This window comes from Podarcis gaigeae (assembly GCF_964106915.1).
Source record: "Podarcis gaigeae genome assembly, chromosome: 2".
Classification (NCBI taxonomy): domain Eukaryota; kingdom Metazoa; phylum Chordata; class Lepidosauria; order Squamata; family Lacertidae; genus Podarcis; species Podarcis gaigeae.
Genome location: NC_139679.1, coordinates 127,138,689 through 127,165,828, shown reverse-complemented (window position 1 = coordinate 127,165,828; position 27,140 = coordinate 127,138,689). Strand labels below are relative to the sequence as shown.

Below are 27,140 nucleotides of genomic sequence, written 5' to 3'. Positions count from 1 at the left end.
AGTGCCTCACAGCGATTTCGCAAGAAAGATGCCTTAAGCTTTGGGCAAATTCAGAGGATGGGCCAGGGCAGAGGCAGCGCTGCTTCTCCCGCCCCCCCCCCCGAGTCATGTGGGGGTAGGATTTCATTGGGAGCACAGTCCTGACTCCCTAGTACCCAACCTCTAGGGGCTCAACGCCCCCCATCAAATATTTGAGGTGGCCACCCCCAAAAAACTGATGGGCATTGCCATTCTTGTGATCAATTATGTGGGGCAGGCTTACCTGCCCCCACTATCGTATGCATGTTATTATTGCTATTATTAATAATCAAACTTGTATACCCCCCTATAGCCATAGGTCTCGGGGCGCTTCACCCTGTAGCGCGGCGGGGCTCCGTCATGTGGCGGGGAGTCCCGCCGTCCCGCCTGCGGCCGCTGCGTCTGCGCGCACGAGGCGAGGGCGTGGGCGTGGCTTCCCCTGCTGCTGGGCTGACGTAGAGGGGCGGGGTTTTCGCCGGCCCGAGGGGCGCGCGAGGCGGCGGAGGCTCCTCCCCTCGGCCCCTCCACCGCGCAGCCGCAGTGCCTCTCCTCGCCGCCGCCTCGGTTTACCTCAGGCGGAGCGCGAGGGCGGAGGTCGGTCGCCGGGGCCGCCGCTTCGCCTTCGCTTCCGGGCGGGAGCCGGGAACGAGGGACGCCCACCCGCCGGGCGCTTCCGCGAGGGAGAGAGGAGGCCGCGGGGTCGGCGGGGGATGGGCGAGGAAGAGGCCTCGTGAGGAGGGGCGGAGCCTCAGGCCGGAGGGGCGGAGCCTCTGGGCGCCCTCGAGGCCCATCAGCACCACAATTCCCCGTCACTGGTGGATCCCGCGAGGAGGAATAATGCCTAAGCCCGGAATATCCCGCTGACCTGAGAATCAGAAGGGGCCCCCCAGGGCCATCTAGTCCAGCCCCCCGGAATGCACGATTCTTCGCATCCATGACAGGCGGCCGTCCAACCTCTGCTTTGGAGGCTCCAGGGAAGGAGAGCCCGCCACGGCTCCGCTGTCAAATAGCTCTTGCTGTCAGAAGCGCCTTTCTGCCAAAAACAGGGTCAGCTGAAGGAAAACCTTTTACTTTATATTGATTCACAAATGTGTGAGGAAAGTCCGAGTGGATGTCCTGCAGCTGGCCGCCCAGCCTCTGCTAAGAAACCTCTGTTCCACTACCAAACAGCTCTAGCTGTCAGAAAGTTCTTCCTGACGTTTATTCGGCATCTCCTTTCTTGTCACTTGAAGCTCCTGGTTCGAGTCCTACCCTCCAGAGCGGGAGACAGCAGCAGGCTTTCTCCATCTTCCATGCGGCAGCCCTTGAGATATTTGAAGATGGCCATCATATCTCCTCGCAGTCTCCTCCAGGCTGAGCATATCCAGTCCCCTCCAGCATTCTGCGTAAGGCTTGGTTTCCAGACCCTTGATCATATTCCTCTGCACACCTTCCAGCTTGAACAGGGAGATGTTAGAAGAGTTGGCTTCACTCTTTCTGAAAACACACTGAGAAATGGGTAACAGCAGAAGAAAGAACTGTCACACTGTTGGCTAGCGCAAATATGCTGCATAAAGTACACAGAAGAGGCAGCAAACACTGTCGTTGGTTGTGAGGAAGCTTATACTTCTGAAAATTTTGCAGATGGAGAAAAAACAGAAGAGTCACTAGTCACAGAAGAGCTGGTTGTAGTAAGTTGGGCCATTGTAGGTGATCAGAAAAAGATAAAATTGTTGACAAACCATTTCCAAGCGTTATGCATTTGAAGATATAATACACTTTTTTCCCCAAGCTAAAAAGTCCCCAATGCTGCCGCCTTTCCTCATAGGGAGCTGCTTCATTCCCCCCCCCTAATTTCTTTTGCCCCCTTTTACAGACCTTTTCCAGCTCTACAATATCCAGGGTAGATGTGGCCACCTCTCTGCTCACCAAGCAGAGGCCCTGTTCTGGATCCTTGGAGAACCCCACTTTCTACATCCCATCCTCTTTTTCCTACACTCTGCTTGCGACTAACTTAACCAGTCCTTGACCCGTTGCTTCCAGGACTCCTATGCTTACTGGGTGTGTGGGTGTCTTTGGTCAGATACTTTGTTGAAAGCTGCACACCCCCCCCCCCCAGTCCTCAGTCTCAACATGCCTTCTGCTCCTTAGCTTGCATCCTCCTTGGAGATGCCAGACAGAGGCAGAGGACTCGGGTGGTTGGTCCCTAAGGGCCATCCCTGTGCAGGGAGAGGCAATGCTCATCTCACAGCAGGCAAAGGGCGGGGTGTTGTGGACGGAAGTGGGTAGTTGGGCACTGGCTCAGTCCAGGGGCACCTGCTTCTCTTACTTCATTGGAATCCATGTGGGGGGGGGGGCAGCTTGTAGGCCTTATCTCCACTGGGACACTCAGATCCCGGAGGCAAGCCAAGGGGAGGATGAAGAGAAGCTTTTGAGGGGGAGCAGGGACGCGGGTGGCGCTGTGGTCTAAACCACTGAACCTCTTGGTCTTGCCGATCAGAAGGTCAGCAGTTCAAATCCCCATGATGGGGTGAGCTCCCGTTGCTCGGAGATAAATAGGTACTGCTCCAGCAGAAAGGTAAACAGCGTTTCCATGTGCTGCTCTGGTTTCGCCAGAAGTGGCTTAGTCATGCTGGCCACATGACCCGGAAAAACTGTGGCCAACCTGGCTCCCTCAGCCTGTAAAGCGAGATGAGCACCGCAACCCCGAGTCGCCTTTTGCTGGACTTAACTGTCAGGGGTCCTTTACCTTTAAGGTTTGAACTGGAAAAAGATAGGATCGCCTGCCCTGCCCTTCCAGACTGTTCTGCGCCCAATTCTAAGGGCTGCAGGCCTTAGGTTATTGACCTTCAAAGTCCAAACTTCCCCTTGCGGCCAGGACACAGGCTGAGGGCTGCCCTGTAGTTCCTGGGCTTGAGTCAAGATGCTCCCAGAGGTCTTTAAAGCTCTAAAGGACTCTGAGAGACCACCCCTTCCCCCAGACCTGCCTGGGCATTAAAATCAACAGTTGTTCTGGTATGTGTGGGGTGAGTAGGTGGCTCGTGGGAGAGCCTTCTCCACAGTGACCCCTTAGCTGTGGGCTCCCCCCACCCCCGTGCTCCTTGCATCTTTGTGGGTCAGCTTTTGATGCATGCGCCTGTCCTTGCTGTGTGACGGGGACTTGTTCTAACCTCTTTTAAATCTGCCATGGCTCCCTCCCCTCGGAGGGATATGAAGGGCCTTTCCAGGGGTGGAATCCTGGTGACTGGGTGCCCGCAGCAGAGAGGCCCACTTTGGCTTTCTCTGGCTTTTCAGACTCAATGCCTTTCTGTGAGGTGTATAGTTGCAGATCTTCAGCTGTGGGAATTTTGGTGCTGCTGTGCGTTTTTGTAACATACTTTTAATTATCTGCTGCCTCCCCTAACCAGGCACCCTTGGTGGTATGGGAAACATCTCCCAACCGGATGAGGCTGACAGGAGCAGCCTCCAAAACAACCTCCTGGGGGGCACCTGGGGGGGGCTGTTATATGCCTTCCTTAGGGGTTATGGTTTTAATGTTTGGTTTTGATGTGTGCAATTCAAGGCATCCAGAACACTGCTACCAGCAACAGTGGAAAGAAGGAAGGAAGGGGCATGGAAAAGGGTGTTGGGGGCCTTGGCAGCTGACCTGCAACTGTGGGCATGGGGGGCCCTCCTTTCCAGAGGCTGGTGGGGCTGGCAGTGAGGGCACCCCCTGGGCTGGGACTCTGGCCTGTGCTGAAGCCTCAGAGTGGCTTCTCAAGATCCTGGCCATCTTGTTGAGCTTGGCTTCTTCTTCACCCACATTCCCACCCATCTCTTTTCAGGATCTAAAAATATCCTCTGGTCCTTTGGCCTCTGGAGGCTGAGGCTGCCGCCCTTTTCTTCTTGGGCCTGGCAAGCCATGCACAGGTTGCAAGTTGCACCTTTTGGGGTGACCTGCTTGTCAGCTGAAGCTCCTCTGAGCACACACATAAATGGACTAGCTTCTAGGACCTGGCTGGGTTTTTCTCGCCACTGGAGGGCAGCACCACATTGCCAGACGAGGCCCTTATACAACTCCCCACCCTCTGCTCCCCACCCCCATAGGGAGATTCCATCCCCGCTCTCCAAATGGAGGCTCAGCTGCAGAAGGAAGGGAAGAAGGAGGAGAGGAGAGGAGGCTCTACACTCTTCCTCCTCCTCCCAGGTCCCACTGGCCGTCCTTCCACCTGAGCCCTCCCGGACCACAGAGCCTGCCAGGAGGCTGCTGAGAGCTCCCCAGGGTGGGGTCCTTGCAGCAGCACCCCTGTCTCTGCCAGGGACCTCCTGTAGTCGCCCACCCCACCCCGCCATAGACCATCAGGGGCTGAAGAGGCTGTTCCAGCCCCCAAGCCAGTTGGCCTCCAGCTTCCAGGGGTGACAAGGGCCCCTCTGGTCAGCAAAAGAAGGAGTCTCCAGCCAAGTTCAAGAAGCAAAACCGGCCAGCAGACCTGATCTTTATTTGTTGCAACAAGGCGCAAACACACAAAGATCAGGAACCCCGAGCCTGGGGCTGCGTGGACTTTAAGACCTCTCCCCATTTCCCATAATACATTTTTTCAACAGCATCATCAATACATCGCAAATGTCACAAAGTTAGGAGTGTTTGGCGTGTAGAAACATGAGCCCATCACCCAACCCTCTGTTCACCATCCTTGTTCCACTCACCTTTTAAGTACCTGGACTTAAGTTCCCAAGAACAATAAAAGTATTTACACACACCCCTAGCTGCAAAGCTTTCCTGTGCTGCTCCTTTGAAAGTATCAGGATTCAATCCACCATCCCTGGATTTCTGCCTGGGGTATGTGCTGTCGTCCTTGATCACCTCCTGCCTCCTATTCACACCTTATGGAGGGGCAAGGAGTGTGACCTTTATGTTTAAGGGATTATGGAGGCAGGGTGGGCCCCAATTCCCCTCTTCGAGAGGAGATATTAACCATTGGAACCAAGGAAATCGGTCAAACCATTGAATTTTGGTGATAGTTTCTACAGTTTTCTATATTGGATAGTCAGAGGAAACAGTAAGATACATGGTATCTGCTTATTGCTGCAATCTTATAGCCTCTGCATGTGTGGTGCTTGTGTAAACCGTGAAGAGAATCGGTCAGGTTCATTCTCCTGGCCTTAGTTCGAGGCTGCGGGGGGACGGGACGGGACTTGGGATATTTGGGGAGTCGTCTAGCTGCCCTTCCCCATCCCTGTTTTTAACACCTTGCACAGACCACTTGCTCTGCTACAGGAAGAGCCTTGGCTCATGGGGGGGGGGGAGGACACCGTATTTGCATACAAAAGGTCCCAGGGAGAGAGAGAGAGTCCTTTCAACGGTTAGGTTTAAAAAGTTACAGATAGGTAGCCGTGTTGGTCTGCCATAGTCAAAACAAAAAAAAATCCTTCCAGTAGCACCTTAAAGACCAACTAAGTCAGTTCTTGGTATGAGCTTTCGTGTGCATGCACACTTCTTCAGATACACTGAAACAGAAGTTTCCAGACCCTTCTATATAGTGAGAAGGTGGGGAGGGGTATTACTCAGAAGGGTGGTGGGAATGGGTGATTGGCAGATAGCTGTGATGAGCCTGTTGAGGACTCTTAACGACTGCAATGGGTCTAACAGGAAGAAGCAACCTTCTCCTCCCCACCTTCTCACTATATAGAAGGGTCTGGAAACTTCTGTTTCAGTGTATCTGAAGAAGTGTGCATGCACACGAAAGCTCATACCAAGAACTGACTTAGTTGGTCTTTAAGGTGCTACTGGAAGGAATTTTTTTTGTTTAGGTTTAAAAAGTCACCCTCCTGTTATTGGACGGCACACACTGTTGTGAAAATGGGGCTTCCCTGACCACAGCTGTGTTGTTGGCATCACCTGGTGGGCCCAGGTGAGACCCCCCCAATCCTGCTTGAGACCCTGGAGAGCCACCTGCCAGCCAGGCGGACCAGTGTGGCCTGAGGTGGGCCAAGGCAGCAGCTGCTCCTCTTGCAGGCCCTTGAGGGCCCCTAGCCAGGACTGCCATGCTGTGCTTCCGCAGTCGGAGATGGAGATGCTTCCGAATGCTAGTTGCTGGAAACTGCTCTTGTGCTTGGTTCTGGCTTGCGTCTTTCCACAACGGGCAGCTGCTTGGCTACTGTGAGGGCAGGATCCTGGGCTAGGTGGGCCCCTTTGGGTCTGATCCTGCAGGCTTTCCCTCTGTTCTTACGTTCTTATGCTTCCTCTATCCCTTTGCTTGCTGTTTGGCCCTTAGGGTGGCAGCAATGGCGGCTGTTCTCTTGGGGGTGGTGTTGTGGTAAGGGGGGGTCGCCTTGGATTTGGGGGGGCTGCCTGATCCTAACCTGTGAACTGGGCCACAGCATGTATATGTGTGTGTGCGCATGGTGCCGATCGGGTATCTGCAAGAGGAGGGAGGGGGGCTGGCCAGGGGTGGGGTGGGAGGGTAGGGGGTGTCCAGGGGGCAGGTGGGGGCCTTTGCTTAATGCTTCCCTTTCCACTTTGCGCAGATGTGCGAGGAGCCCCTATGCACCGCGCCCAGTACATGCACTCCCCTTACGACCGGCCCTGGAACCCCCGATTCTGCATCATCTCCGGAAACCAGCTGCTGATGCTGGATGAGGAAGAGGTGAGAGGCCAGCGGGTTGTGGGAGAAGGGGGCGCTGGGGGGCAATGGGAACGGGGAGGGTGGGGTGGGCATTTTGCTCCCAGGGGAGCACCAGGGGGAGCCCATTGGAGGCCTTTAAGGCAGCGCCTCACCACCATCGCCCAGCCACCCTGAGACATGCAGCTCCTACAACTCTGTATGCAATTAAATAGAACTTCCCAAAGACCAAATATAAATATAAGACTTATATTCCACCAAGTGTCCGTTTCTTTAAATATAGCTTTTACATAATGTATGCAGTACCAAAATCATATTCAGGTGCAATAGAGGAAGTCTCAAAGCCAAAGTTCCATCCAAATATTCCTTCATTCAGTAAAGAGAAAATAATCACTACAAGTGTAATAAGAAGTTGGTGGAGGATAACCCACAACCCACACACCAGAAAAAGCTGTCCACATCCCCGAGAGTGTTGTAGCTTTCCTCTCAGTCACTCAAACTGCGTGAAATCCTGTGTGAAATCCGGAGATCACTGGATGCCAATCTCTGTGTCCAATGTCTTCCTCCAGTCGGCCCTCAATGGAACAATAAGACGGCAAAGCCCATACTCAAATAGAAAAGTCAGTTCCTTAAAACGGAGAAGGCACTCTGCTCATTGTGTAAGGGTTGTCGCTGCTATATGTAAAGAAACAGACACTTGGTGGAATATAAAGGTCTTTTTTATATTTGGTCTTTGGGAAGTTCTATAGAACTTGCATACAGAATTGTGTGACTGTTTCTTTATTTCTCTGCATTCCTTAGCATTGTATTTTGCTTGCCCGGAGATGTATGGCAAATTTGTGGAGGAAAGGGCTATTGAGGGCTACCAGCTGCCATGGCTGTGCCCTCCATCCACGGCTGGAGGCAGCAGGAAAGCCGAGTTCCTCTTGGGTTCATAGAGTCATAGAATCACAATACTGCAGAGATGGAAGGAACCCCAGGGTCATATGGCTGTCCGACCTTTGCTTAATAACCTTCTGGCAGTTCCCTCCCTGCGATAAGTGAGGTTACAGGGAGAGGGCCTTCTTGGTGGTGGCACCTGCCCCGTCAAACATCCTCCCATCAGATTCAAGGAAATAAACAACTGATTTTTAGAAGACATCCAAAGGCAGCCCAGCTCAGGGAAGTTTTGAATGCTTTGTGGAAGGCATATAAATAATAAGTTATTGTTATTATTATTACCAAGGGAGAGTCCACCACCTCCTGAGGGAGACCATTCTGCTGTCAAGCTCCTCTTCTCCTCAGAAAGTAATCTACCACAAGGTGTTGGGGAGATGAGATAGAGTCAAAAGAAGCAGGCAATGGGGCAGAAAAGGCTCCTCTTCCCTGGGATGTGTTTGTGTGCGTGTGTGTGTGCGCGCGCTCCTTCTGAGCAGCCAGAGGACGTGTCAGCAGCAGATATTCAAAGCACACAGCTTCCCGTAAAGAACTGTAGTTCACCTTGCGCAGAGCTGCAATTTCCAGCAAACTACACTTCCCAGGATTCTTCAGGGGGAGCTGTGTGCTTTGAATGCCTGGTGTGGATGTGGCCAGGGTCGGTGCCTTGGCACCCATCGCGGACTCACTGGTTTGGTCAGAGTCCCGTCGCCCCCCCTCGCCTTCTGCTTCTCCCCTGGGAGCACCCCGTTGGCCCCGAAGCTGCTTGGGCGTGGGGTGGACTGTGGGGTGGAGCGGGTGGTCCTCGGGGCTCCTTTCCCCTCTGCTATCTTTTGTGCCCTTGTGTCTGCCTCTCTCCTGGGCCAGATCCACCCCCTGCTCCTTCGAGAACGCCAGCGGGATCCCGCTCGGAACAAGCTCCTGCGCCGGACCGTCAGCGTCCCTGTGGAAGGGAGACCCCACCCAGAGCACGGTAGGGGACCCCCAGGGGGTGGGCCGTGCACTTTGAGGTCACCTTTTTGCCTTTGCCTTTCCTCTCAGCTGCAAGGAGGGGGTTCTGGGTTCCACGCAGAGGAGCACAGCCTCTGGGGCAGAGGAGACTGGCAGGAAAAGAGCAAGCCCACCCAGAGCACCTTGAGGGCAGGATCCACCCCATGTCTAGCAGGGTGGCACTTGCGTGTGGGGCTGCCCTCCCTCCGGAGGAGGAATATGGTACCAAAGCTGTTGGTCTGTCTCTGAGATCCACAGGTGACGCTGCCACTCTCCCCTCAGCCAAAATCTCCTTCCTCCAGGGACATTAGAGCACACGGAGCATGTCAAAAGTGCTGGGGGGGGGTCGTGCTTACAAACCCATAGAAGCCTCTCCAGCACCACCAGGGCCCTCACCAAAGCAGCGTGCTGTGCTCAGGCCACTGGGACCCCCCCCCCATCTCAATCCATGCAGGTCTCCCCTCCAGGGAAATTCAACCTCCTCACCTAGCTATGTTGGAAACCCAAAGTCAGGACAAACTCCCTGCGTGGGGGGTGGGGGAAGCAGGGCACACACACCCCCACGGCGGTGCATCCCAGGGGATTTGGTGGTGAAAGTGCTCCCAGCACAGGGGGTTGATCCAAGTGATCCACTGTGTGCAGTGGCTTTGATAAAGGCAAATTCCATGCTAGCAATCATTAGGAAAGGAGCTGAAAATAAAACTACAGATGCCGTAATACAAATCTGTGGTGTGACTGCATGCGGAGCCCTGCGTCCTGTTCTGGTCACCTCGCCTCTTAAGGGATGGAAGAGTTTGAGGAAAGGGCCACTAAGTGATCCAGGCGAGGGAGCGAAGAAAGGTAGCAGCAGCTGGGACTTTTCAGCTTTGAGAACAGGCGAGGAAGAGACAGGATAGAAGTTGATAGGATTATTCATGGCGTGGGGACAACTGGTCGGCCACTGTGAGAAGAGGGTGCTGAACTAGGTGGCCTGATCCAGCGGGCTTTTCCTGCGTTTTCACGCCAGGCAGTGCCCCAGGCCTCTCTGCAGGGCTGTTGAGAATGTGGGGATCTTCAATCAGTTCTGTCCCTCAAATCCTCCTCCAAAAGCTCCCCTGGGTAGGAAAGGGAGGAGCAGAAATTCCCATATAGTGACTGAAATGGTGCGGCCTGAATGGGGCCTGAGCTGGCAGAGGCTGGCCAGGGGGCTCAGGGCCAAGAGGATGTGTCCCTTTTGTCTGCTTGTGTGAAATCACACGGGAGCCCCCCTCCCATGGCTCTTGGGGGATCATTGGGGAAAGGGAGGGAGCTTCTCTTTCCCCGACCAATCTCCTCTTTAACAAACCTGTACCCTAATAATTCCTCTAATCCAGACCAATTTGGGGTGGGGGTGTTCACAGGCGCCTGCCTCGTTTTCCCTTCTGCGTAGAGTCGCCATATGTCCTGAAAATCCCAGAGACGTCCTCTTTTGGGGGACCAACATGCCTGACTGGGGAGAATTTTATATTTTAAAGGAAATGTCTGGGGTTTTTTTTGGGGGGGGGGTCATTTATTTATTTATTAGGCTCAGTCTGGCAGCGGTTTGGGCTGTCCTCTTTTTGGCTCTTCAGGATAGGACAGCCTACCTCTGCGGTGATGTTTGCCCAGTCACTGTTCCTTAGGCGACTCTCCTTCCCTTCCCCATGTCCACCCCCTGCATGGGTCGCCATGGGGTGAAAGTCCCCCTCAGCTACCCCATGGAGATTTCACTTGGGCTCCCCACACAAGTGCCACCATGGGGTGAGAGGGGGCAGTAGATAAGGGAGTTGGGGTGCCCCAGATTAGCTGAGGACACCCAGTTGTTCAGGGTGTGGGAGACAAAGAAGGGATTTTGAGGCGCCCCAACATGATCTCTCCAACGTGGATGGGTGGGTGGCACTGGCATTGTGGTGGGGTGCAGGGAGAGGGGTCGCGTGGGGGCCCGGAGGTGGTGCAAGTGGGCCCACAAGGACATTTTTGGGCATATAGGCAGCCCAAGGAAGACAAGGGTCTCCTCAACAAAGCGCTGGTCCCTGAGCAGCCACAGCCAGGACCTCTGGTCAATGGGCATGATAGGACCTGTGGGCAGAGTGTCTGTTCTGCATGCAGAAAGTCCCGGGTTCAATGCCACGTGGCATTTATAGGGGCAGACAAACCCATGGCCTGGCTTGGTGGGGAGACAGCTGCTCTGCGGTGCCGATTGTGCCCCCTCCCTGGAATCCTCGAGAAAGCCAGCAGGCAGGGCAGGCTGGAGTGAGCTAGGTGGACTGACTCAGGATGCGTTCCTCGTCTCGCCCTTCAAGCTCCCATCCCAAAGGGACCCCAAGTATTCCCTGAGGACCCTGCCCTGGCCCCACGGCAAGGGCTCAGGGTGAGCTGCAATGTGTCCTCGTCCCATGGCCGCTTGGTGGCTTGTGTGGATGGACTGGGGTTTGGATCTGGTCTCTGGAGAGGCAAAATAACCAAGGCCACGGAGGAGGAGGAGAGGAAGCAGCAGCAGCCCTGCTGAAGCAGCACCAGCACGGCTTCTGCAAGGGCCAGTCCCATCTCACAAACCTGTATTTGAGGGTGTCAATAGCTTCATCATCATCATCATCATCATCATAATAATATAATTATATCCCACCCTCCCCAACCAAAGCCGGGCTCAGAGCGGCTAACAACAATAAAAGTAACACAGCATTCTAAAATCAATTTTTTAAAAAAACAATTCACTTCTATAGACAGGGGATTTGGATGATGGGGACCTTGGACTTCCAAACAGCTTTGGACAGAGTGATGTATGGGGGGGAGGCGGATCTTAACTTCACATACACACTCCTGGGGTCTGAACAGGAGGTGACAGCCCAGCAGCGAGACCTTGGGGTCATAGCAGGGACCTCTATGATCATTAGAATAGGGATCGAAGATATAACTGCCCCTCTTACCATTCCAGTATACAAATTGATGGTGCAGCTGCATGTGGAGCCCTGTGTCCTGTTCTGGTTGCCTCAGCTCAGAAAGGATATTGCAGAGTTGGAAAAGGTTCAGGAAAGTGACCCAGGGATGGAGCAGTCCCTGTGAAGAAAGGGACTTTTAGTGTAGAAAAAAGGCAAGTGAGAAGGGAGATGGTTGGGTGTTTGTGAAGTTATTGGGTCCTGCTTCTTCCGCCTGGGACACCTGGTCAGCAGGGGGCTGGGCAGGTGGGGCCCCTTGGTTTGAGGACTGGGACATTTACAGGGAAACCAAAATGCTTGCTGACAAAGCTATTGTACTGCCAACCATACTCTACGCTTGTGAAACACGGACCACTTATAAACGCCACCTCCAACTCCTTGAAAGATTCCATCAATGGTGTCTCCGGAAAATTTTCCACATCACTTGGGAAGACAAGCGAACTAATACCAGTGTACTGGAAGAAGCAAATATCACCCGCGTGGAAGCAATAATTCTTCAACATCAACTTCATTGGACTGGTCATGTGCGGATGCCTGATTATTGTCTTCCAAAGCAACTACTCTATTTCGAACTTAAAAATGGGAAGAATAATGCTGGTGGTCAACAAAAGAGGTTTAAAGACTGTCTCAAGGCAAATCTTTAAAAATGTAGTATAAACACCAACAATTGGGAAACACGAGCCTAAGACGAAAGGGAGAGACGTGCTAAGAGGAAGGCACGCTTGGCAAACCCTCCCCGGGTTCAACTCCTTCCCGGAATCCAATGTCCCCACTGTGGAAGGACGTGTGGATCCAGAACTGGCCTCCACGTCACTTACGGACTCGCTGCTAAGACCCTGTTCACGGAAGACAATCTTCCTCGGCTACGAGGGATCGCCAAAGCAGCAGTAGCAGCATTTGGTTTGTTCAGAAAAGGGAAGGGGAAGCGCCAGAAGCCTTTTTCTGGGTGAATCCCCACCCAAAGGATCCGCCTCATATCGCTGGGGCCACCCATGGGTGCTCTTTCTTCCTGGGGAAGCTGACGGAGGCCCCACGCCTAGGAAGAGTGGGAGAGTGTGTTGGGGGTCCCTGGCTGGGCTTCAGCTGCAGTCCCCGCCCTCGTGACCCACTGCCAGCAGCTTCTCAGCTATTCACTCCAGAGCCCCCCACCCGCGTCCCATCCCATAATAGTGAGTTCCATTGAAAGGTAACGGCTCCTGGGCGCTTGACAACTGTTGCTATAGGAACCCTCTCTCCCTCTGGCTGCCTTCCCAGGCAGTCCTATTCAGAGCTGGGCCTCCGTGGGTGTTGCTGCTCCTCCGTGGGGCTGCGAGGGACCCAGGAGTCCTGGCTCAAACAGGGAGGGCGGGAGCATTGAGCCCCGCACCCTGCAGTGGAGGGCTTTGTTCCAGGCCCCCCAGCAGAGGACGGGGGTCCTGCTTCTTCCCCCAGGTCCCCTGCCCTGGCTCCCCATGGGCTCCCTCTCTGGGGATGGGGGTCTTTGGGCTCTGGCCTGGGCCCTCCTTGCCTGCGGGGAGGGGGCAGTTTGTGCGCCCTTCGCTCCCCTCCCTCTTCATCCTCCCTTCCCCCCTTTCCTGCTCCAGGTTTAAAAAAAGATTTTTGTCTCCCTGAGAAGTTGGCTTAAAAGGTTTCCATGGAAACTCCAAGAAGAGATGAAGGGGAGAGGCAGCCGGAGACAGGCGGAATCCGGGGACATGCCCCCCCAACACACACGCGCACACGCGACGCCCCCTCTTTGCTGCGGGCCTCCGGCGCCCCCTGCTGGCCCGCTGCCAAACTCCAGCGGCGCCCCCTCGCCCGCGCGACCCCGCTCCCCCCCCCCCAGCGCTGACCCCGAGTGACCCTGCTCGGGCCGAGGGGCCCCAGGCGCAGCGGGGGGGGAGGGACCCCCGGACCCAGAGATGGGGGGGGGGGGAGACGCGCAGAGTCCAGGCTTGGGGGTTTCTGCTCCGGGGCGCCCGCTTTCGTGGCCCCAAGGAAGGGAGCAAGGGGGGGGGGGTCTGCAGACGGGGCCTTTCCGGGGGGGGGCGCCGCGCAGGGCGTTTAGGCTTCCCCGCCTGGTGCTCGGGAGTGCCGGGCGCCCGCGGCCCCGCTGGCCGGGGTCCCGGGCCCCTCCGCCGCCGCCGCCCGTCCCTTCCCGGCTCTCCCGCGAGCGGCTGCTGACAGGCGAGCCCGTCTCCTAGCAACGGCTCGGCATGCTGCGGGGAGCGAGCGAGCGAGCGGGCGGGCGGGCGGGCGAGGAGCGGGCGAGGCGGCGGCGGGCACCGGGCGGGCGGGCGAGGAGCAGGCAGGCAGGCAGGCAGGCGCAGGAGCGGGCCAGCTGCGCCGCCGCCGCCGCCGGCGGGAGCCAGGGGGACCTCGGCCCGCCCGGCGGGCTGGGGGCGCTCGTCCGGCCGCATGGCCAGCTAGGCTGGGGCCCGGCGGCCCCCCGATGGGCCGCGCCCGGGGGCAGGAGGAGGAGGAGGAGACGGAGCCCTAGCGGCCCGGAGGCCCCTCTGGCGCGCAGGTAAGGGCCGGAGGCTCCGCCGCGGGGGGGGGGCGGGCGAGGGAGGCATGGGGGGGGGAGCAGCGCGCCCCCGCGACTCTGCCCCAACGAGCGGGTGGATGAGGGCGGCGGGCGAGGGCATGCGAGGTTGCGCCGGGGCGCTTGGCTGACGGAGGCCGATCCTCCGGAACCTTGCACCGGGGAGAGGAGCTGGGGCTCCGCCTGCCCGCCTGCGCTGGCTCGCCTCTCCCGCTGCCCGGGAAGGGGGTCGCTGCTTGCCTGCGTCGTGCGTGCGTGACGGGGGAGGGGGCGGACAGGGAGCCCCCCTCCCCTGGCACCCGGCAGGCTGCCAGGAGATGCCATCGCTGCTGCCCCCGCTTCTGGAGCGCAGCGCCTCCCTGGCCCTTCTGGAGGACCTCGGGGGAGCCCAGGGGCAGAGGGGGCAGCTGGGTCCGTTGCCCAAGGGGGCTCCTCCCGGCCCAGCGGAGCCGGGTGAACCCCCCAGGGGAAGCTGGCAAGGCCTGAGAGCAGCAGCAGCAGCAGCTCCCCCCTTCCTCTCCCCGCCATGCCAATTCCTCCCCCAGCGCAGGCAGAAGCTGCATGGCTCCTGGGGAGCCTCAGCGGCAAGAGCACCTCTGAGCATGCCTTCCCAGCCCCATGGCAGCCTGCACAAGACCTGGGCGCAGGTGTGCTGAGGGGCCTTGAGGCGGCAGCAGCTGAGCATCTCCCCCCCCCCCATGGGCAGGTGCCACAAACCTGTCCATCTGGCTCCGCAGAGGCTCACCTGGAAGCTCACCCTGAAGGCAGACCAGCAAGCCAAGGGGGGGCACCCCAGCAGACCAAAGACCCCCCTTGCGGGCAGGGTTCCCGTGGCTTTCCCTCCTTTCCCTCATGCTGCCTTTTAGCCACTACAAGAGCCACATGGTGGGGGGGGGGCTGGCACCCCATGGCAGGAATGGGCACCCACAGGAGACCTGCAGGTGGGGCCTGGGGCTGGGTTTTGCTTAGAGGGAACCTATCAATGGTTTTTGAAATGTGTGTGTTGGGGTAGAGGAGGAGATGTTGCCTCAAAAGACCCCCCTCCTGCCATTGGTGATGCCCACGTGGTTCCTCCTTGGGGCTGCACACGAGGGGGGGGGCAGCAGGCAGGAGAGCTGCTCTGTGGTTCCCTCTCTGGACAGCCCAGCCCAGTGAGAAGGGCTCTGACCCCCCGGCCACAGACACCCCTCCCTCCCCCAGAAGCTGCTCTACCTGGTCTGGCCTGGGAAGCTGAGCAGGGGGAGGCCTGCTCCATCCTTCGATGGGGGGCCTTTTGGAAGACAGGGGGCCACTGGCAGCTGGGAGAGGCCTCCTGAGCTGGAGGGAGCGGTGGCCTCACTCTGCAGGAGGCAGCTGCTCCCCCTCCCCGTTCTTTCTCAAGGTGCCTTGACCCAGATGTGGGGTGGGTGGAGGGGGACCTGTGCCCCAGAGCCTGGAGAGCACCGGCCGAGTTGGACGAGTGGCTGGCTGGGGGTGGCAGCAAAGACAGATGGCTCACCCTCGGAGGAGAAGGAGGCGCAGATCCCTCGCTCTGTGGGCTTGGGGGAGGGCAATGGGCACAGCCCCTCCCTTGTGGGGGTTCAGGCAGCAGCCACCTTCTGCTACTGGGGCATCAGTGGGCAGGGGGGAGAGGGAAGTGTTGATGCTGGGAGGAAGGGGCCAGGGATGGCTCCCCCCCGCCCCCCGGCCTGGTTTGGCAGCTCTTCATCAGCCACAGCCCCCCCCTTCTCCCACTCCCACCCCCCGCTCAACTGCCCCCAGAACAGGAGACATTCCTCTGGGAAGGCTGGCTTGGTTTGGAAAGACCTCCTTGGGGGTGGGGGGCTTTCTTCCCCATGGACGCTGCCCTTTCCTCTCCCCACCCCAGTCACAAGCTTGGCCTGGCTGGAGGGGCCTCGGCTGAGCCATGGGGCAGAGGGAAGGTGGGGTGGGGGGCAGGTGAGCTGCACCCTGGACTCTTCCTGCCCTGTGAACCCCTGCAGGCAGGGAGAAGCAGCCAGGCACCCCCTTCTCTGGCCCAAGAGTCAGCTTAGGAGGGACCCCAGGGGCCACCCCAGGGGCCACCCCAAAAAGCCCCGGCCTCTGCATCTGACCTCCCTGATCAGCCCAACCACCTGCCCACCAGGCAATGCACAGACAGAGGCTTTGGTCTTGTGGGAGGCTGGTAGCTCCAGGCGGCCTGATGGGGCTGCGTTCGGGTCCTGCGGGCTCCTGGGTGGCCGCTCTGGGAAGAGCAGGAGGCTGGCCTAGATCCAGCTGCTTTGGGGCTCTTCCTAGCTGATTGGCACCTGCTCTCGCTCACTGCGCCCCCCCATTACTCCCGGCCTGCCTGTCAAGCGCCCATCACCCCCACCCCGTCCTGTCAGCATGGCAAGCTGCTTCCGAGCAGATGTGCCTAAATTGGGGGGGGGGAGGCTGCAAGATCTGGTTGCTCAGCAGATGTGCCAAAGAGGACCCCCACTTGAGTGACGGCTCACATTCCAGCAGCCCTTCTGGGCTGGGGGCTCCTTGCCCCAGCCCCCTCTCTGGGCTCCTGTGCCCTGACCCGGTCAGAGGTTTCAAGGCAGGCCTTGCGCTGAGTGACAGCTCCGTGTGAGTGACGGAGGGAGGAGCACCCCTGAGATGCGCTGCCCAGGTCCAGCTGCTGCAGGCCGAAACTGTGGAGGTTGCAGAGCTGGGAAGTTCAGGAAAAGAGCAGCCCAAAGAATGGAGGGGATGGAGGGGCTGCTCTGCGAAGGAAGGTGGCTGCCTCCTGTGGGAGGGAGTTCCAGAGGTCAAGTGTGGGCTGCATGATGCTTCCTGCGTTCAGCTTTCTGGGATGCTCACAAGTTCTGATGCTATGAGAGAGGGAGGAAAACGTCTGCCTCTCCACTCTCTCCATACGTGTATAAACTTCTGCCGTGCTGCCTCTGACTCGCCTCTTCTCTAAACTAGAAAGTCCCTTTCTTCACTTTGGTGGTCCTTTCCTGAGCCGTTTCCAACTCGGCAATAGGCGGCCAGACAGAGACACCGGGCTTCAGATGTGGCCGCCCTGTAGACTTGTAGAATGGCATCAACATTTTAGGTTTTGTGGTGATTTATGTGGAAATTGCTTAGCTTGGTTTTCTATTTTATATGTTTCATTTATTGTTTATGAGTACTTTTGTTACGTTGCAGTTATGTATTTTTTTAGGTTATAAGCCACATGGTTTCAATTGTGGGAAAGTGACATACGTATAAAAGGTAAAGGTACCCCTGCCCGTACGGGCCAGTCTTGACAGACTCTGGGGTTGTGCGCCCATCTCACTTAAGAGGCCAGGGGCCAGCGCTGTCCGGAGACACTTCCGGGTCACGTGGCCAGCGTGACAAAGCTGCATCTGGCGAGCCAGAGCTGCACACGGAAACGCCGTTTACCTTCCCGCTGGTAAGCGGTCCCTATTTATCTACTTGCACCCGAGGTGCTTTCGAACTGCTAGGTTGGCAGATATATGTAGGAATATTGTCAGTTTTGTTTTCAATCACTTTCCCAAAGACCCCTAGTATGGCATTTGCCTTTTTCATGGCTTCCACACAACCTCTTCACCAAGGTCCCTGCTGTGACCCCAAGGTCTCACTCCCGGGGGGGCCGTCACCTCCTGTTCAGACCCCAGGAGTGTGTATGTGAGGTTAATATTCTGCCCCCCCCAACATACATCACTTTGCTCTGAATTTATCCTGAATTGCCTTGGCCATTGTACCACCCATTCCCTCTGTTTGGAGAGGTCCTTTTGGAGCTCTTTGCAATCTCTTTTTGCTTTAACATCAATTTAGCGTCATCCACAAACTTGGCCACCTCACTGCTGGCTCCTAACTCTTGGTCATTTATGAGCAAGTTCAAAAGCTCAGATTCCGATCCTTGGGGGACCCCCGTTTCTTTCTATTTGGGAAACATCCTGCAAGAGGACCCCTCCTCTCGTTCCTTGACTGCTCAGCTGACTCAGAAGTCTTTGGTGAGGAATTTGGTCCAGAGCTGTTTGAAAGTCCAAGCACACATCAGCCAGATCGCCTCTGTCTATATGGCTGGTTTGTGAGATGGGACCTGCTCTTGCAGAAGCCATGCTGGTGCTGCTTCAGCAGGGCTTCTTCTTCTTCGGGGCTCTTGGTTACCTTCAACGCTGCTTTTCACTCGTTTTGCCTGTAATATCCCGGCATTGGCCTGTAATATCCCGGCAGTGTCACAGGCAGAAACCCAACCGGTGCAGCATCTCTAGGGCAGCCCCATTGTGAGGGGGTAATGTTGGCAGCCCCAGGATGGGAAGGGGGGGGTACTGCCTTCCATCAAAAAATCCCAGCCCTCTTTTGAGGTGGCAGAGTGCAGCATCAGCCCAGACCCCTGGGTCCTGGGGGGGGGGGTCTTTGGTGGGTGCTCTCTCAAATGCAGGTGGCAAGGGGCCTTGGTGGGTGTGGGGGGGTGTAAATAGCCAGGCAGGCCTCTGTGCAGATTTTGCTGCTATTTCCAGCTCTGACGCCAATTCTTTCTGCTATTTGAGGCTCCTGTGTGTCCCCCCCAGCCCCTCCTGAGGTGGAGGAGGAGCTGCCTCCGGCGTGCTTCTTCCCTCCCCCCCCCAGCTGCTCATTCACAACCACCCAGCGCCACACATGCCAGGCGGTCCCTGGAGGCAGCACACAGGAGCCTCTTTCCGCCCCCCCCCCCCATGATGCTGCCCCTGTCGCCTGTGGGGAGAAGAGGAAGCCCCCTTCTTCCAGGGCCAGAGCCAGGCTGGGGGAAGAGGCGCCCCCGCTTCTCTGTCAACCACATGCGGAGGCTGGGACGGTGCCCCCCCTTTCGGCGGAGGGGGGCGCTGTCTGTGTCGTTCTGCTGTCGCCCCCCATCCCTCCAAGAAGACCCTGCAGCCCCGCCAGGTCCCCCTCCCCCTGCGGCCTCCACTCTCCTCCACTGGCTCCCAGAGGGCACCCCCCACAGCGACAAGGGGGCGCCCCACCTGACGGCCGCCTCTCCTTTTGCAGAGCACCACGCTGCCCGCTCCCGTCGGAAGAGCGTTCCCGGAGGGAAGCAATACAGCATCAACATGGACGCCCCACCCGCTCCGCCCTTCCGGCCCTCGGTGAGCAAAGGCCCCCCACCCCACCCCACCCTCTCTCTCACCCCCCCTGCCCCGCCACGCACCTCCGGGGGTCATGCAACTGGAGGAGGAATCCTGGAATGGGAGAGTCCAACCCCCTGCAGGATCCCTGGGGGCCGCCATCCAACTCCCTCCGAGTCTGACCCATTGCAATGTGGGGATCCCCCTTAAAGAATCCCTGACAGATGGCCAGGGAGGGCTGACTGGCCTGGGGGAGGGAGCCCCTCCCCGTGGGACCCTGCCCAGTTGTCCTGGGTGCCGCTCAGACCCAGGGGGCCAGGGCTGGAGCCAGAGCTAGGGCGGTGGGGGGAGAAAGGGGGGCCGGCACCTTGCAAGAGCCCTCCCCCAGCAAGATATGGGGTCACAGTACAGGAAGGGGGCAGCTGTGAAGACGCAGAGCTGACCAGCTCACCCCATCCCTCCAAGTGGCTGCCATTGTACTCTAGGGCATGAGGGACCGGGGGGCTGGCTGCTCAGCCCCAATGGGGGGACAGGCCCTTTCCCTCCACAGGAAAGCAAAGATGGAGGTGGGGGACATGCTGAGAGGCTTCTGGCTGTGGGGCAGTTGTCAAAGGCAACTCCCTCTCTGACTCTGTCTCCCCCCAACCTTTGGGGCCCCCAGCAGCAGGGATTCCTCAGCCGGCGCCTGAAGAGCTCCATCAAGCGCACCAAGAGCCAGCCCAAGCTGGACCGCAGCAGCAGCTTCCGCCAGATGCTGCCCCGCTTCCGCAGCGCCGACCATGACAGGTGAGGGGATGACGACGGCAACGAAGAGGGCCAGGGCTCCCCCCCCCCGAGAGGTAGAGGCTGGGCTGCCCCTCCCAGTGAGGGGCAGGTGGGGAGGCAGGTTGGGGTGCCCCGTCCCCTGCAGGTGGACGCCAGGCCCGTATCCCTCCCCCCCAAATCCTTGCCACTGGGTTGCCCTCCTCTGCTGCACGCTCTCCACCCCGACCCCCAGATCCCCCTGCTGCCCCCCTCCCTCCCCACGGCGGTGGCTGCGCTTGGCTGCCTCCCTGGGAGGCTCATCCCTGGGTCCCCGCGTGTATTTTTAGCCTCCTCCCAGCCCCCCCCCCGCTCTGACGGCAGCCCCGACACGCTTGGGCTCTCTCTCGCTCTCCCTCCGCTTACGCCGCTCGGCTAAAAATATCCTCCTGGGGGCGGCAGCTCCGAGCAGAAATGCCACTGGGGAAGGGAGGGGGCCTCCCAGCAAGAGGAGCCAGCACACAGGCCTCCTCTCGCACCCACTGCCCACAAGGGGAGCCCCAGGGGGGTCCTCTGAGAGGGCGGGGGGCAGCTCTGTCTTCGGACTGGAGACACGGAGCTGGTGGGGGACCCCTTTGCCCCCCAGCTGCCTCTCTCCCTCTCAGAGGCTTCCCTGGATGAGAGAGAAGGAGCTGTGGGGCAGAGTGGGGGGCCGTCCCCCCATCCCGGGAACCTCCTCTTCCTCTCCCCCCCCCCCATGTCTGGGGCTGATGCTGCCCGCCTCTCCTCTGACGCTGCTCTCCATCTCTCTCTCTCTCTCTCTCTCTCTCTCTCTCTCTCTCTCTCTTTCTCTCCTCCGCCTTGACCCCGTTCCAGGCTGGGACCCCCCTGGCAGCTGCAGAAATGTCCCTCTGGGGGGCAGACGCCAGGTACCCCGCCTGAGGGTGGGCTTTGCCGCCACCGGCACCTCCCTCCTGCCCCCTCACTCCCCCTCCCCACCCCGTAGGAGCAGCCTCACATGCGCCCCTCCTTCAGGCTCCCTGGCACCCCCTGGACCCGCCTCCCTCTGCTCCCCCCGCACTCCGGACGCGGCCTCGGCACCCCCGCCTGCCCCCCACCCACCCCCTTCCCGCCTGACCTGTCCCTTTGCCCCCTCGCAGGGCCCGCCTCATGCAGAGCTTCAAAGAGTCCCACTCCCACGAGTCCCTGCTCAGCCCCAGCAGCGCCGCGGAGGCCCTGGAGCTCAACCTGGACGAGGACTCCATCATCAAGCCCGTCCACAGCAGCATCCTGGGCCAGGAGTTCTGCTTTGAGGTACGTGGGGGGGAGGGGCGAGAGAGGGAGGGCGGTGCCTGGGCACGTGCAGAGCGCAAATGACCCCCTTCTGCCGCCCCCTCCAGGTCACCACGTCTTCGGGCACCAAGTGCTTTGCCTGCCGGTCGGCTGCTGAGCGGGACAAGTGGATTGAGAACCTGCAGAGGGCCGTCAAGCCCAACAAGGTAGGCCCCACAACCCACCCCCCATTGGCCCTTGGCTGCCCCCTGGCGCCTGCCAGCCCTCGCCATTGGCTTGAGAGCCTGCTTGAGAGCGGTTGCTGAGCAGCTTGGTGGGTTTCTGGATGAAACATCGGCTCTGGATCCATTCCAATCCGGCTTCCGCGCTGGTAATGGGACCGAGACGGCTCTGGTCGCCCTAACAGATAATCTCCGCAGGCAGCTGGATCGAGGCGGGTTGGGGCTGCTGATTCTTCTAGATCTGTCAGCAGCTTTTGACATGGTCGATCACGAACTTCTGGACCACTGCCTTGCCGACGTGGGGATCCAGGGCACAGTCCTTCAATGGCTGCGCTCGTTTCTCTCTGGTCGGGGACAGAGGGTGGCGCTTGGGGGGGAATTGTCATCGCGCCACTCCTTGGTGTGTGGAGTGCCTCAGGGTGCGATTCTCTCCCCGATGCTTTTTAACATCTTTATGCGCCCTCTCGCCCAGCTTGTCCAGAGTTTTGGGCTGGGCTGCCATCAGTATGCCGATGACACCCAGCTCTATCTGTTGATGGATGGCCATCCTGACTCAGCCCCAGACACACTGACCAGATGTTTGGAAGCTGTGGCTGGATGGTTACGTGGGAGCTGCTTGAATTTAAATCCTTCGAAGACAGAGGTCCTGTGGCTGGGACGGGACGATATGGGATTGGTGGGGCAACTCCCATCTCTTGCGGGGGGCGCAATTAGTGCCAGCACCGTCCGTTAAGAGTTTGGGTGTAATCTTCGACACCTCCCTTTCCAGGGAGGTGCAGATTGCAGCTATAACAAAGGCGGCATTTTTCCATCTCCGCCAAGCTAAGCAGTTGGCTCCTTACCTCTCTCGCCCTGACCTAGCCACTGTGATCCACGCAACGGTCACCTCCAGACTGGATTCTTGTAACTCGCTCTACGTGGGGCTGCTCTTGAGACTGACCCAGAAACTCCAGCGGGTGCAGAATGCCGCGGCGAGACTCCTTACAGGGTCTTCGCTGCGGGATCACATTCACCCGGTGCTATACCAGCTGCACTGGCTCCCGGTGGAGTACAGGATCAGGTTTAAGGTGCTGGTTTTAACCTTTAAACCCCTATACGGCCTAGGACCCTCGTACCTACGGGACCGCCTCTCCTGGTATGCCCCACAGAGAAACTTACGGTCTTCAAATAAAAACATCTTCAAGGTCCCAAGCCACAGAGAAGTTAGGCTGGCCTCAACTAGAGCCAGGGCTTTTTCGGCTGTGGCTCCGACCTGGTGGAACGCTCTCTCACAAGAGACTAGGGCCCTGCGGGACTTGACATCTTTCCGCAGGGCCTGCAAGACAGGCCTTTGGCCAGGGCACAGCCTGACTCCCTCCCTCGGCAATCTTCGCAGAGCTCTGGCCCAGTGGTGGCTAGTGGCTTGAATTTAATTAATTTTATAATGAATGATTTTAGAGTGTTGTTTGTGCTGTACTTTTGTACTGTTTTATTGTTGTTAGCCGCCCTGAGCCCGGCTTTGGCTGGGGAGGGCGGGATATAAATACAATTTATTATTATTTATTATTATTATTATTATTATTATTGGGCTAGATGACCCCTGAGGTTCCTTCCAACTCTATGATTCTCTGGGAGCCAGAGTCAACTGGGCCGTCTTTCTCTTAAGTTTCATACATCTCTCTCTGGGCTCTTCCATACCTCTGTTTTTCCAAGTGGTTTTGCCATTGCTTTCCCCAGAAAACTTACTCTTTAGCGCTAAATCAGAATAGGCAACAAACCACGGAAAACGTGGTTACTGTTTGTTCCATTTTGTGGGGGAAAGCGGCTGGGCAAGCAGAGCTGTGAGTGAGGCATCCCTGTCTCGCTCTCACTCTGGCTCGCTCCTGCCCTGAACTGTGCCACTTATAGCAGCAGCGCCTGCCGCTTCTTGGTTAGCCTGGTAAGCTGAAGTGGCAGCTTTTTCCAGGTCAGGCCACTTTGCAACGAGGAGCCGCTCCTCCTCCTCCTCCTCTCCTGGGGTTGGAAAGGGGTATCTTTTTTTCTGGCTTTCCTCCCCATTTGCAGTTCTGTGTCCAGGCTTCAGGACAGGGATGATTTTGTTGTTGTGAACTGGGTTGCTCTGCCGGCCGCAGGTTCCTCTGGGACGCCAAAGCGAGCAAAGGACTCTCCTTCCATGGAGGTTTACAAGCAGAGGCCGAGCGATGCTTTACAAGAAAGAAGATTCCACCTAAACATTAGGAAGAACTTCCTGACAGTAAGAGCTGTTCAACAGTGGAATTTGCTGCCCAGGAGTGTGGTGGAGTCTCCTTCTTTGGAGGTCTTTAAGCAGAGGCTTGACAACCATATGTCAGGAGTGCTCTGATGGTGTTTCCTGCTTGGCAGGGGGTTGGACTCGATGGCCCTTGTGGTCTCTTCCAACTCTAGGATTCTAGGATTCTAGGATTGGAGAAAGCTGCCTTATTCTGAGCCTGAGCATTGGTCCCTTTGATGCAGGAGGGACTCATCCTTTCAGAAAGGAGCCTGTATCCTATGTCCTCCAGGAAGGCAACCAGCTTGCACTTGCTGCGGGTGTAGATTTGCACCTTCTCAGGCAGGAAGACAAACATAGCACAGGTGTGGCAGGTCCCTGCAGCAGGTCCCTCGCCCTCCCTGTCTCTTGGTCCTCTGCACACCGTGAGGCAGCACTCTGGGTCTTCCCCTCAAAACACCCCCAGAAACGCCCCCGATTACAAGTTTTGATCACAAGGTCTCAGAAGCTGCAATATCAGCTAAGCAGAATTGCTGCTGGCTGCTAGGGCCTTCCACAAGTCACCCCCAGCTCTTTATTCTCTTCATTTGGACAAGGAATCCTTCTCGCCTCCAACAGCTTCTTTGGCTCGGCTCTTTAATGGTTCTGGTTCCTCTTGGCTCTCAGATCAGGAACATGCACCTGATCTGTGGTACCTTAAGCAGCTCCCCAACATTCTGATCTGACCCCAATAATAATAATAATAATAATAATAATAATAATAATAATAATAATAAACTTTATTTATATCCCGCCCTCCCCAGCTGAAGCCGGGCTCAGGGCAGCTAACAACAATAAAATAGTGCAACATTCTAAAAGCATTTCATTATAAAAATTAATTAAAATCAAATTGATGGCAACCATTAAGCTAATGTTGCTTTTCAGCTTTCCCCCCCCCTCAATCCCCTCTTTGTGGGGACTTTTTATATTTCAAAGTCAAATGTGGCGAGCATTGGATTTTCTTGTCCATTTAGAGCGCTGTGTTCACCATTCCCAGTGAGTTCAGGAGCACTTGTATACTGTACCAGGTCCTGGGCATCACTTGGGGGGATGTCCCAGTCGCTTGCCAAAAGCCCCCGTCCCTTGTGGCTGTTCTCAGAAGGGAGTCAGTTCCAGCTGATTGGAGGTTTCTGGTTGCTCTTGTTTGATCCTTTTGGAGACGAGGCTACTAAAACCACACATAGTGTTGCAAGTGCAGTTAGCCCATTCGAGAGAGATCCCCCCTCTCCTTGTTGGAGAAAGAGGCTTGGAAGAGACGCTCCCTCTCCCCTAGCAGACTTGGCACAATTATTCCAAGGACATTAAAACTTTGTTAGATTTGTATCTGCCACCATCCGCTTTTAAATAAGCATTCCCCACAAAACAAACTTGGGCTAGAATAAATCACAGGCAATTAGCTTTGCAAATAAATTAAGATTTTTAACCACCAAATTTCAGAAGTTGCAGCAAGCAAGTCTCCTACTATTGGCAGTACAATAAAGAAGAAAACCTTTCCAAATGACCTAAAAAAAACTTGGTTTCCTTAGAAATAGGATCATGCAATCTTTGGGTTAGCAAAGTTGCAGGCTGTGAAAATCTCATTTTAGAGAGATTTTCCATTCACATGGTTTTTCTTGCAACTGGGAGCGGTTCCGCATGGCTCCTATCTTCGAGGAAGGTGGAGGGTAAGGAAAGGAAAACCTGCTGCAAGCCTGCGAACTCCGTCCACACTGGCAACTGAGCTCAAGGCTTATCCCTTTCATGCATTCAGGTCTGAGTCAGGAACAGTGTATTACCACAAGCCTGATGGGTCACTTAGTCCAGCATCCTGCTCTCACCGTGGCCACCCAGACACCCATCGGCGCTGCAGAAAAAAGGACTTCCTGTTAACTGTCCTGAATCTTCCGACATTCAGCTTCCTTGGCTGTCCAGGTTCAATCCCCGAGGGAGGGAGGGAGGGAGGGAGGGAGGGAGGGAGGGAGGGAGGGCTGGGAAAGCAGGACCCCTGGAGCGTCCCTGCCAGTCACTCCCAGGGGCCAGAGACCAGCGGCCTCCCCTGTCTTTTGGTCTGAAACCCCAAGGGGGATTTCTTTTCTTTTTTTAATTATTTTTATTCAATTTTTCCAATACAAAATTTATACAAATCATACATCTTTTTATATCCATTCTCTTTTTGACTTCCCTCAACTTGACTGATACTCCTTCCCTTCTTAATTTCTTACACATTTCTAAAACCTTACTTCCATTATTTTTATAGATCAAGTCTTATTTTACTCACATTCTAACATTTCTTCTTACAGAGCTTCATTGAAGCTTACAAGCGTTATTTGATTATCACTTAATTTATGCATATACTCTGTAAACTTTTCCCAATCTTCTATAAATCTCTGATCTCGTCGGTTTTGGATCCTTCCCGTCAGTCTATCAAGTTCTGCATAGTCCGTCATCTTCATTCTCCATTCTTCTAATGTAGGCAACTCCTCTTGCTTCCATTTCTGAGCCATCAATATTCTTGCCGCAGTCACTGCATATAAAAATAGCTTCCTTCCTTTCTTATTTATCTCGTTCCCTGTAATACCAAGTAAGAACGCTTCTGGTTTCTTAACAAAAGTGTACTTAAACATTTTCTTCAATTCATTATATATCATTTCCCAAAAGCTTTTTACTTTCTTACACTCCCACCACATATGATAGAATGTACCCTCTTTTTCTTTACATTTCCAACATTTGTTACATCCTTTATACATCCTTGCTAACTTTACTGGTGTTACATACCATTGATACATCATTTTCATCACATTTTCTTTTATTGTTGTACATGCAGTGAATTTTAAACCTTCTTTCCATAATTTCTCCCAATCCTCCATTTGTATATTATATCCAAAATCTTTGGCCCAGTCAATCATAACCGATTTTACCTCAAAACAAAAAAAATTCCTTCCAGTAGCACCTTAAAGACCAACTAAGTCAGTTCTTGGTATGAGCTTTCGTGTGCATGCACACTTCTTCAGATACCTGAAGTGTGCATGCACACGAAAGCTCATACCAAGAACTGACTTAGTTGGTCTTTAAGGTGCTACTGGAAGGAATTTTTTTCGATTTTACCTCTTCATCCTTTGTATGCCATTCTAATAATACCTTATACATTTGAGTCAAAACTTTAAAATCACTATTTATTATTTCTTTCTGAAATTTCGACTCTTTATCCTCAAAGCCTCTTAATCTTAGATCTTTTTTAAACATTTCATTTATTTGAAAATAATGCAGCCACTCATTAACATATTCCTTAACTACCTCAAACGACTTCAGCCTCCATTTACCTTCTGTTTTTGTTATTAGGTTCTGATATGTTGCCCATCCCCCTTTCATATTGATTTTTTCACACTCAGCGCCTCTAGTGGTGACAACCAATACAGAGTTTTTGCTTCCAACAGATTTTTATACTTTCCCCAAACCTATATCAAAGACCTTCTTATGGTGTGGTTTTTGAAACCTTTATGTACTCGCTTTTTGTCATACCATAAATAAGCATGCCACCCAAATCTATTGTCAAAACCTTCTAAATCTAGCAAATCAGTGTTTTCTAATTTCATCCATTCCTTCAACCAGCAGAGGC

General features: G+C 55.8%; 1 protein-coding gene across 8 annotated transcripts in view; it reads left to right on the top strand.

Annotated features, from left to right (window-relative positions):
- SYNGAP1 (synaptic Ras GTPase activating protein 1) overlaps nucleotides 1–27,140 on the top strand; it is a 60,485-nt gene that overhangs the window by 5,746 nt on the left and 27,599 nt on the right. For 3 of the 8 annotated variants that reach the window (XR_014560457.1, XM_083723221.1, XM_083723224.1), the window contains exons 2-7: nucleotides 6,505–6,623; nucleotides 8,382–8,487; nucleotides 18,948–19,045; nucleotides 19,686–19,810; nucleotides 20,926–21,079; nucleotides 21,166–21,264. Coding sequence is in view for 7 of the 8 variants with exons in the window: in XM_083723221.1 (XP_083579347.1) it covers nucleotides 6,505–6,623; nucleotides 8,382–8,487; nucleotides 18,948–19,045; nucleotides 19,686–19,810; nucleotides 20,926–21,079; nucleotides 21,166–21,264 (701 nt within the window). In the remaining variant the exon portion in view is untranslated. Of the gene's footprint in view, nucleotides 1–948; nucleotides 1,689–6,504; nucleotides 6,624–8,381; nucleotides 8,488–13,813; nucleotides 13,944–18,947; nucleotides 19,046–19,685; nucleotides 19,811–20,925; nucleotides 21,080–21,165; nucleotides 21,265–27,140 lie in introns of those variants that run through there. The other 5 variants (XM_083723222.1, XM_083723227.1, XM_083723223.1 and 2 more) reach the window with 4 other exon arrangements.